Source organism: Pristis pectinata, chromosome 28 (assembly GCF_009764475.1).
Source record: "Pristis pectinata isolate sPriPec2 chromosome 28, sPriPec2.1.pri, whole genome shotgun sequence".
In the NCBI taxonomy this organism is placed as follows: Eukaryota; Metazoa; Chordata; class Chondrichthyes; order Rhinopristiformes; family Pristidae; genus Pristis; species Pristis pectinata.
Window position 1 is genome coordinate 2,473,389 of NC_067432.1, and position 11,458 is coordinate 2,484,846.

The 11,458-nt window shown below is 42.6% G+C and overlaps 1 protein-coding gene across 1 annotated transcript in view; it reads left to right on the plus strand.

The window, feature by feature from the left end:
* Positions 1–10,290, plus strand: part of rasgrf1 (Ras protein specific guanine nucleotide releasing factor 1) — a 68,773-nt gene extending 58,483 nt beyond the window's left edge. Inside the window, 8 exon segments of the mRNA XM_052040662.1 lie at positions 417–501; positions 1,540–1,737; positions 1,847–1,926; positions 2,741–2,790; positions 2,793–2,837; positions 2,840–2,856; positions 4,664–4,732; positions 8,753–10,290. Coding sequence (XP_051896622.1) covers positions 417–501; positions 1,540–1,737; positions 1,847–1,926; positions 2,741–2,790; positions 2,793–2,837; positions 2,840–2,856; positions 4,664–4,732; positions 8,753–8,845 — 637 coding nt within the window. The 3' untranslated portion in view covers positions 8,846–10,290.
* Positions 10,291–11,458: the final 1,168 nt, after the last annotated feature.

Below are 11,458 nucleotides of genomic sequence, written 5' to 3' on the forward strand. Positions count from 1 at the left end.
GGGTGGGGACCACTGCTGCCCAGTTGATCATGAACTTGATGCTAAGACTGGAGGTCTTGATCTTCAAACACTCAGAGGGCCAAAAGCTTTGTTGGCACATTAGGGGCTGAATGCCTTTTCATGGAGTGACAGAACTTACTGGTCAGGGGCAGACCTTTTGGCCCATCTGGATCATGCTGGTGATTGGGCTCTGCAGATAGCTTCTAATTTTTCTCTTCCCTCAACAAGTACAAACACCTTCTCTGCTCCATCCTTTGTAATTTAAAAATGTCTTTTGGGTTCTCTCTTAATCTCTCCTTATTTAAAGAAAAGAAGTCCCAGCCTGTGAGATATTTTCCATGTTACAAGATGTAGGAAGGTGTTAGCAGACAATACTTTCACCAAGTAAAATATTCACTTATTTGTTCTCCATGCAGGGAGTTTTTTGGTCAAGGTTGGATGAAACCTGAGAAGAATGAAAGAGCCCCGTACATTATGAAAACCACCAAACATTTCAATGATGTGAGTGCAGCCATTCAATAAACCACGAAGGTTGTGTTTCTTCACTTAAGTGCCTCTTGTCACTGGTGTAAGGCACGTTGATGGTTGAGATGAATTGATCTTTCTTGGATAAAGGTACGAGATCTGACATGATATAATGGAATAGCAGAGCAGGCTCGAGATTGTGGGTCAATCTCAACACATTCCATAAAGGGAATTGTCAACAGTCATAGAAACTTCCTAAGAGTCAAATACTTATTTTAGAATCCCCCACTGATATGGGCTCACAAGACTATAAATGAGACCAGAACTTCTGCATGTTGTAAAGAAGCTATCCCACTACTAAACTGGTCAGTTTGACATCAGTTTTACACTTGCCAGCCCATCCTGGTTCCCACCACTGGGTAGTCTTAAACCTCCTTTACCCTATGTCTAACAGAGAATTCTCCTCCTCCTGACTTACTTCACAGTATTCCTCCTTCTGAGTATTCCAGAAAGGCTTGCAGTTCAAGCTGTTTTCTGTTAGATTTTCAGCAGCCTGAGAAGAAAATGATATGTCCCACTTCGCAGAGTCACGGCATGCAGCCCAGAAGGAAGCCATTTGGCCCTTCATGCTGGTGGTGGTTCTCTCCAATTTGCCTCACTCTTGTGATCTTTATGTGCAATATAAAATGTTTTCCTGTCAATTTTTATCCAACTGCCTTTGGAAGTTCTGGCCTTTCAGGCTGTGTGTTTCAGATTGCAACAGCTTGCTGTGTAAGAAAATTCTCCTGCCCTCCCCTCTGGTTCTTTTGCCAGTAATCTTAAATCATTGACCTTACTGTCACTTGGCAGCAGTTTTTCCTTATTTATTTCATTAACAAATTTGAAAGACTTTGTTAAACCTCTTCTTAACCCTCTCTGCTGTAAGGCAAATCCCATTCTTTCTAGAACTGAAGTCCCTCGTCTCTAGGGCCTAGGTAATTTCCTCTGTACTGCCTTCACACCCACTTTAAAGTGCACGGCCTGGAGCTATATGATACTTTGAGGGTAATGTTACCTTCTTACTATTCTCTTCAGATCAGCAACTTAATAGCTTCGGAGATTCTGAAGAGCAATGATGTGAATATCCGAACGGCAGCCATTGAGAAATGGGTGGCAGTGGCGGACATCTGTAAGTGTCTACACAATTACAATGCAGTGCTGGTGATAACTTCAGCATTGAACAGGAGTGCCATCTTCCGGCTGAAGAAAACATGGCTGAAAGTATCAAAGCAGGTGGGTAGATGGAGATGATGGGGGTGGGGGCTTATCTTGGTAATTTAGTGGATTCAGGTGGAAACAGTTGGAACACCAATCATATTCTCCTCCCTCTCTCTTGTTTCAGACCAAGGCTTTAATAGACAAGCTACAAAAACTGGTGTCTTCTGAAGGGCGGTTCAAAAATCTCCGGGAAGCACTGAAAAAGTAAGTTTCAATTCCCAAACAGCTGTTGGATACAGTGACAGGAAATCAACAGTCAGTGGCAAAACAAAATGGGAGCCATGCTTTGAGCTGCCCTTTTGTTGTATATCAAGCCAACAGTGCAGAAAGTGGGATTGAATATTGATTTAACGAACCAACAAATCATACCCCCAACAATACTCCTGGCTCCAGCAACCAGCTATCCCATTGAATCTTGGGAAACAGGACTGGACCTTGGCAGTGAACAATGTGTTTCACAAGCCTTGACATCCTCTTAATTTATGGTGATATATTTCTTGCCCAGGGAGCCTGCCTGCCTATGGGCAGAAGTATTGATACTGCCCTTGGTGTAAGAGTTTCCCAATCCATTTCCAACCATCAGTTCTGCTAAGCAATAGCAGACACCAGATGCATTTTCTAGATATCTGACTTTCAAGAATCAGTCAGCAGGTAGCATTCTCAACTCTAAGTCAGAAGGTTGTGGGTTCAAGCCCTGCTCCAGGAGCTTGAGTGGAAAGATTGAGACTGATACTCCAGTACAGTGCTGAGAGAGAAATACACTGTCAAAGATTCCATCTTTCAGATGAGACACTAAACTAAAGCTATGTTTAGGTTTAACAACATAGTTTTAGTTCATGTTTGTTAAGTGGACATAAAAGATCTTATGGTCTTATTTTGAAAAATAGCAATACAGTTGTCCAAGGTACCTGGTCAGTATTTATCGCTCAATGAAATCCTTGTCTTTCTACTTTTTCTTTTATGACTAACATTCTAAGGTTTAATGTCTAATCAACATTTTTCTTTTGCTGTCTTGCAGTTGTGACCCTCCGTGTGTTCCTTACTTGGGAATGTACCTGACGGACCTGGCATCATTGAGGAAGGAACACCCAATTATGCTGAAGATGGCTTAGTCAACTCTCCAAGATGAGAATGGTAGGTCAGCGGACATTGGATAGGTCATCTCTTTTGTTCAATCATGTCTCCTCCGCTATATACTTTGTTCTCTGGCAGAAAGTTTGGTCGAGTGTTTTTTTTTTATACAGAGTGCAGGGGAAGGCATCTCCCAACACAATAATAGTTTCCAGTTTTCCCCAAACCACTTTATTAAAGAGACTTAGGAGGTGAAACTACTTGTAGAGATCCAAAGAGGTAGATGCTACCTACCACCAGTAATCCTCTCCAATACCGAAGGCATTGATTGCAGAGGATACTGTTTGGCAAAGGGCTATTTGACTAACAGGATCATTGCACTAAAACCTGGCCCTATCCAGTATTCACTGAGACTGGATCTGTTGCAGACTCTTTGGTTAGAATCACAGCTTCTACGCCATTATGTAACACCTGTAGGATGGAAACAAATTGCTGAAGGCAGCCAAATCGGAGGAGAATTCTCCACAGACCCTTTAAACTGATGGAACCAACGGCTTTTATGAGTTCAAGAAAGACCATGTATTGTGGTTGATGCTGCTCCCTGCATTTCTCTTGGACTCATCGAGCAAAGAGGATCACGTCCATTGTGCCTCTAGATAAATGGATCTCACTCTGTGATTCTGGAGCAGGTCTTTGTGGCTAGTGGTGGGAAGCAGTTGGGGAGGAACCTTACGATGACTTTCCCTGTGACAGGTAATTCTGTTCCTTAGAGTTGCTGGTTATAGGATTTTTGATACCATTCAAATATAGCAGATACTAACTGAATATTAAATGATCAGTTTAATTTTGTTCCACTTGCAGTATTTATGAGCTGGCAGATACAGGACGTTTAAAAAAGCGTTACTATTTCTTACTTTCCACTTTGCCTGACTAGATCAGAGCTGTGCTCTTTTCCATGTCACTGACTAATGCACGAAGCACTTAATACTGGATCATGTTACAGTGCTATACACGGATCACACACAAATCCACACAATTGGCGTTTTTTTAAACAGAAAATACTGGAAATACTCAACAGAACAGGCAGCATTAGTGGAGACAGAAACAGAGGTAATGTTTCAGGTGGGTGGTCTTTTTTCTGACCTCTCTGATCCTCTGACTATTTCCAACATTTTCTGTTTTTATTTCAGATTTACAGCATCTACAACTTTTTGCTGTTGAATATTTTTAAAATTCATTTCTCAGAATCATGTAGTGCTGGCAAGGCTAGCATTTATTATTCATCCCTAATTGCCCTGGAACTTAATGGATTACTCAGCCATTTCAGCAGGCATTGAAAAGTCAACCATATTTTTAAAAATAATCTTTCACTGAATTCCACAGGAGAAATATGGATTCAATTGCCTTTTACAGAACAGGAAGGAATGATGGAGGTAATTGGGGCACAAGTTGCAATGTCTCTAAGTTGTATAAAGATTTCAAAGAGCAGCGAAAATCATGAGAAAACCATTTGCGGTTGAATTTGCAAGTTTCACGTAGAACTTGTCAGTCACCTTAGAACCCGCAGAAGTGGAGTGGAAATAAGTTGTCCTCAATCCCAAAGGACTGCTGAGGAGGAGGAAGAAGAAGAAAAAGAAAGCACAAGAGGTTCCAGACTCAATGGAATAGTGGATAATTGGTAATAGGTCTGGTACACAGGGGTAAGCTACAATGGATAGCCCTTTCTCTTATTCCAATATTATTCTACACAAGCTGTTCAGATGTAGCTTATATTTTTCATTCAGTGTAACTGTCTTTGAAAAGTGCCTGGAAGGCTCTGTAAACAGCATACATTGTCGAACCCATTTTCACTTTCCATTTACCTTAACAGATATCTCACATAATCCGAGAAATCAGGCAATTCCAGCAGACCTCCTACAAGATAGAGCAACAAACCAAGGTCAGTTCATTTTAAGTTTTGTGTAAATTAAATGGCTTCACCAAATCTTTCCCTGACAGAAAGAAGGGAAATGGTTTCTGATTAATTGTGTGAGGTGGGAAATATGGGTGAGGCCAGTGAGAAAAATCCCACTCCAGCTACAAATAGCGCAGAGGGATCCACAACATTTATCTGATCCGTCAGGCAGGAGCTCAGTTTAAATGTCTTATTCAAAGAATAGTGTTTCTGACAATGCGGCACTTCCTTGGTACTGCAGTAATTGTCATATAATACTCACATCTTTTGCTCAGGTTTAGATTTTATTTTTAAATCTTTTTCTTCCAAATAATCAATTTTCACAGGTCCTCCTACCCTCATTTATTTGCAAGCCGATTACTTCCTGTCCACGTCACACACCAATCCAACTGGAAATGTAACTCTGTTCCTTCACTGTTACTGGACAAAATCTTGGAACCCCTGACCTAATGATACTGAAAGCACCTTCGCTGAACCAGCTGCAGTTATTTGGGGATGGGCAATAAATGCTGGCCTAACCACATCCCTAGAACTCTTTAAGATCAGCAGAGCTTACAAAAGAGTTGGTTCTTGCACGCTGTTGAGCAAGGAGATAAATATAGTTGGAGCAATTCTAATGAACAAAATTGCAGCTGGGAGCAGGTTTATGTATCACATCATTTTTACGGTCAAATCATGCTGAATAATTCTCAAAGTCATCAAATTTTTATGGCCTGCAGAGCTTTAAAAATGTTTTCTCCATTTCTATACATCTTTTGCATTATGATTTGACCAAAGGTGCTATTTTTAAGACCAATTGGGAGGAGAGAAAGCTCTCTAAGAGAGGATTCATTTTCTATGGAGACTGGGAGAGAAAAGGGGGACTAATTAACCTTTAACCTTTGCAGGATCACTTCAAAGAAAATGTTCCAAGAGATATAGGATTCACGAACAAGACCAGCATTTATTCTTCATTCTGATTTTGTTTGAAATGAGAGGCTTGCTGGGTCATTTCAGAAGGCAGTTAAACAAAGTCCCACAGAGGTCATACTAGTTAAAGATGGAAGATATTCTTCCCTGAAAGAACATGGTTGAATCTGATTGCTTCTACCTCAGTCCAGTAGTTCCATGGTTACCACGCATTTGAGATTTGATTTCATATCTCCAAATCATTAGAGTCTTAACCTTTGGATTACCAAAGACATTGAAGCTATAGAACAGCTACATGATGATGGAGATAAGCTCCAAAACTATCTGCACTGAATGCCCACATGGGAATCTATGTTCTACACCTCTAAGTCACCTGTGGCTCAGCAGGTAGTACTATCACTGCTACCATTGCATTGGAACACCACCACCTACAGTTTCCCCTCCAAGTCACACATTATCCTGACCTGGAAATATATCACTATTCCTTCATCATTACTCAGTCTAAATCCTGTAACGCACTCCCAAACAGAACTGTGGAATTAGATTCACTGGGACTGCAGCAGTTGAAGAAGATAGCTAATGTTTGCCTTTATTTAAGAAGGGATACAAGGACAAGCCAGGGGACTACAGGCCTGTGAGCCTAACATCAGAGGTGGGTAAATTACTGAAGGGGATCTTGGAGACAGGAACTACCAACATTTCAAAGGCAAGGACTGAGTAGGGATAGTCAGTGTGGCATTGTACATGGGAAATCGTGTCTCATGAATTTGATTGAGTTTTTTTTGAAGAGGTGACCAAGAGGATTGACAAGGGCAGGGTGACAGACATTGTCTACGTGGACTTTGGCAAGGCTTTTGACAAGGTCCTACATGGTAGGCTGGTCTGGAAGGTTAGAACACATGGGATCCAGGCTGAGCTAGCCAATTGGATACAAAATTGGCTTAGTGGAAGGAATCAGAGGGCGATAGTGGAGGGTTTTTCAGACTGGAGGCCTATGGCCAGTGGTGTGCCGCAGGGATTGGTGCTAGTCCAAGGTTGTTTGTCATATCTATCAATAATTATGAAGTTTGCAGATGACACCAAATTTGGTGGTGTGGTGGACAGTGAAGAAGGTTGTCTAAGGTTGCAACAGGATCTGGATCCACTGGGAAAGTGGGATATGGAGCGGCAGGATGGAATTGAACTCAGACAAGTGCAAAGTGATGCATTTTGGGAAGTTAAGCTGGGCAGGACATACACAGTGAACGACAGGGCCCTGGGGAGTGTTGTAGAACAGAGAGGCTAAGGGGTACAAGTACATAGTTCCCTGAAGTGGAGACCCAGGCGGACAAGGTGGTGAAGAAGGCATATGGTACACCTGCCTTCATTGATGGGGCACTGAGTACAGAAGTTACAGCTGTACAAGACATTGGTGAGACTGCAGCTGGAATATTGTTTGCAGTCCTGGTCAATATATACAGAAAGGATGTGATTAAGCTAGAGAGGATGCAGAAGATATTCACAACGATATTGCCAGGACTGGAGGGCTTGAGTTAAAAGGAGAGACTGGGTAGGCTGGGACTGTTTCTCCTGGAATGAAGGAGGCTACGGGGTGACTTTATGGATGCTTATAAAGGTAAGGTGGATTGTCAGAGTCTTTTCCCAGGATAGGGGATTCTGAAACTATGAGGACATAGATTTAAGGTGAGAGGGGAAGGATTTAAAGAGGATCTGAGGAAGCAAGTTTTTCACACAGAGGGTGTTGGGTATATGGAATGAGTTGCCAGAGGAAGTGGTAGAGACGGGTACAATTACAACATTTAAAAGCCATTTGGACAGGTACATGGATAGGAAAGGTTTAGAGGGATATGGGCCAAATGCAGGCAAATGGGAGTAGCTCAGGTAGGCACCTTGGCTGCATGGATGTTGGGCCGAGAGGCCTGTTTCTGTGCCATTTATGACCAATAATTTCTTAAGAGCAATTAGACATGGGAAACAAATGCTTGTCTTATCAGTGGATCCCTAAAATTGAGGAAATTAAAAAAACTTCTTTTTCTCTTTTGTTTTGTGGCTACAAATCACTTGTTTCACTACATTTAATTGACCACCTTGTGATCAATGGGTATTTTGCAGATGACCTACAGATAACCAAGAACAAAGTGCTTCCAACAGAGAAAAACAAAACGCTTTGTGTTTCTCCGCCACCTTTCATGGCTCCAAGTCCCTTTTTTTATAGCCAATGAAGTATTTTTGAAACACAGTCACCATTGCAATAAGGAAAATGGTAGCCAAATTGTCCACAGCAAAATCCCACAATCTGCAATGTGATAATGATTAGAAGACCACTTTATGGTGAAGTTGATTGAAAGACACATTTTGACCAGATCAGCATGGATAACTATTTTCACCTCTTGTTCAGATAATAACATGGCATCTTTTAACTTTACCTTTGTGAGTAGACATGTGGTTCACTTAACATCTCATCCAAAAGAAGGTATATCTGACATTGCACCATTCCCACAGTGTGTGCACTAGAAGTTTTGGTCTAGATTTCTGCACTGTATTCTCTGGAGTAGGTTTGAATGCAAATGTTTCTGACTCAGAGGTGAGAGTGAGATCACTGAGGCAACAATGAAGGATAATGAGGTGTCTTTTTGGGTAAGATAACGAAGAGAATGCCAATTCAAATCCCGTATTTCCAGATGAGGTTCGGAGAGCTGCTAATTTTCCAGGGCAGCACATTGGCCCTGGTCATAAAGATCCAACTGTTTCATTGATGCCTGTCAGAGAAGGTAACCTGACCTCCTGTTTGTGATTCAGTCCTGTACAACTTGCAGAGTACGGAGAAGGGGAACTCCCAAGTTTCCAAGTATATGAGATTTCCAATAGGAAAGGCAATGGTAATGTCCATGAGGTTTCCTGGCTCAGGCTGTGAACTGGGTGTTGAATATGGAATACCTTACCTGGGAGCTGGTAAATATAGTCCCATCGCAGTGCTGAACTTGACTTTAGTCAGGATGTAGACATAAACTGTAGGAAGAATTCACCTGTGCTCTAGTCAACTGTACAACCTATCAGACTATTTCTAATAAAAATTTCTTGTTTTGTTTCAATCAGGTGGCACGATACTTACTGGTCCAGTCCAATGTCATGGATGAAGAAAGCCTTTATGAAGCTTCTCTGAGGATAGAACCAAAGCAGCCAACCTGAATCACAATTGTCCCTTTGCATCAGAAACCTTGCATAACCAATGATACCGCTGGTCTCCTTCAACGTGCTGTGCATGGGCCATCGCTGAAGAGAAGATACCACAAAAAACACAAGGAGTGCACCATCCGTCCACCTGCTCCAGAGGGCCATTTGACAATAAATAGCTGCTGGACTTTTATTGTAGAGCAAATCTTTTTCAAAAAAACAGTGCAGCAGTTGTTGGTATTTGTGGTTACAAATGAGCCATTTTAGCATTCTTTAGAAAATCTACATTGTTCCTTAAAATTATCCAGGAAGGGATGGTGTAATGGGCCAGAACACTGTCCTTTAACTTCCAGGGCTTGGATCCAATCCAGCCCAGGGTGCTGGGCCCACGGTATGAACACTTACCCTCCCTCACAGATGTGTGGATAGTCAGCAGACTCCTTTCGTCACTGGGACCAGAGTTCATGTCCAGAGTGGCAGGGCAAATGTATCCTCACTGAGGTGGGACCTGTTCCAATTTACCTCAGACTGATGGGCTGAATGGCCCTTATCACTGATGAGGGCTGTGCGATGTCGGCATCCACACACGGTCTTCTTATCCCAGGCTCGAGGCTGAATGCAGCTGTCACCCCTTAGCTGATGGAGGTGACTTTTCACCACTGGAGGCGGTGTGATGTAACTGACCACCACACCGTCATCTCCCAGGGAGGATCTGAGTTCATATCCCAAACTGAATGCTTTCTCTCTCTAGCTCACTAACCTTCCACCTCTGGGTCCAAACTAAGCTTACCTTAAAGGGTCGTAAGCTTCCTTTCTCTGATTAAGCCTGCATTAGCACCCTTGGGACCCTGATTTGAATCCCACCCTTGCTGATCTCTGGTTGTTAAATAATGAGGCTCCAAAGTCCTGTCCACTTTGGGCAGACAAGCCTAAAAATCCACTTGACGTAGTACCAAATTCCAATTGATGTCTATGGCTAGTGTGGAGATGTCCACTCACCCCTTCTGAGGCTAAGATATATCACTCAAGAGTATAGAGAGATCATTAGTCTGCACCTGCCCCATGCTTTACCTAACTGCAGAACACTGAACGCCACAATTTCTCAACTCATTAAGATGAGAATTACCAAGATAAACCTCACCTTAATGAGGACCAGAAAAAAACTGTCCCTGATCTAAAAACAAAACTCCCTTACAAACAATTCTGGAATGAGAGTTCTGCTGAAGCTCAATCTCCAGGCCAATGCTTCTCTGTAGACCTCAAGCTGGTTTAAATTTCTCTGGAGCTGCTCTGACTGACACAGGGTGCTTTGCACCCACAGTGTACAGGATAAGGTTTGTCCACAGAGGCTTTGGTCAGCTCTTGGAGTCTCTGAGTAGTGATGGGAGACGTAAATAGGCTGGAGCTTTGCTCTGCGTGTACTTACATTATTTTATGAGTAAAGAGATTTTTCACAAGTCTATCAACACTTTCTCGGGTATTATTTTATCTGTTCATTTATTGGCCAGTTAATAAATGTACACAATGAGGATTTAGTCAAATGCAAACTCTGCAGGAAATCAGATTTTGAGAATGATGATCTGTTAAAACTCACTCCTCAAATCCACAATCAGACCTCTCCATTGACATAGCTTGGAACTCAGCTCCCAAAAATTAGACCATACCAAAGCAACAAATAATCTGCTGGAGCAACTGAGTGAAAAGCACAGACTCTGAGTCCTGACGCAGGGTTCGACCTGAAACATCGACAGTTCCTTTCCCCCACAGATGCTGCTCGACCCGCTGAGCTCCTCCAGTGAAATTCATGCTGCTCCAGATTCCAACATCTGCAGTCTCTTGCGTTTCCATAAGATCATTCCAAGCTTGGCCTTTAGTCTGGCTCTCCAGATCAACTCCTGCTGCTATTTACAGAGTCCAGAGCAAATAGGTGTAGATGTTCGAGCCAGGCTGTTCAGGGGCAAAGTCAGGATGCGCTTCTTTGCTAAAGGCAAAAAACTGCAGACCTGCCTACTTGTAGGGGCGGGACGTGGCGGGGGTGTGGGCAGAAAGTGCATGCAAGGGGTGTGATCAGGTAAGAAGAAATGGAAAAATAGAGATTGTTAGGTTTTTATTAAACAGGTATATTAGGGGTTGATTCTTTAGCACAAGCCATTCAGTCCATCTGGTCAATGATAAGAGTTTATTCTGCACACCAGCCACCTCCCCTCTCCTTCATCACTTGCCTCAATCACCCCCTATACCCACCACTCTTACTGTTGGATTTATTAGCGACTGTCTTATATTGATAGTCCTCGGTTTATAAGTCCCTACGAATGGAAAAACCCTTTTCACATGTCTGATCAAACCCTTCCTTTTGGCCCAACTCATCCATGCTGACCAAGATGTCTATCTAAGCTAGTCCCATTTGCCTGCATTTGGCCCATATCTCTCTACACCTTATAACCCAAGTCCAGGTAACACTCTGATGAACCTTTTCTGCACCTCCTCTAGCTTAATCACACCACTTCAAAGTGTGGTGACAAATGCACAATTGTGGCTTCACCAACAACTTGCACAGTTGCAACATGACATCCCAACTCTTGTACTCATTGCCCCTACCGATGAAGGCAAGCATGCTGTATGCCTTCT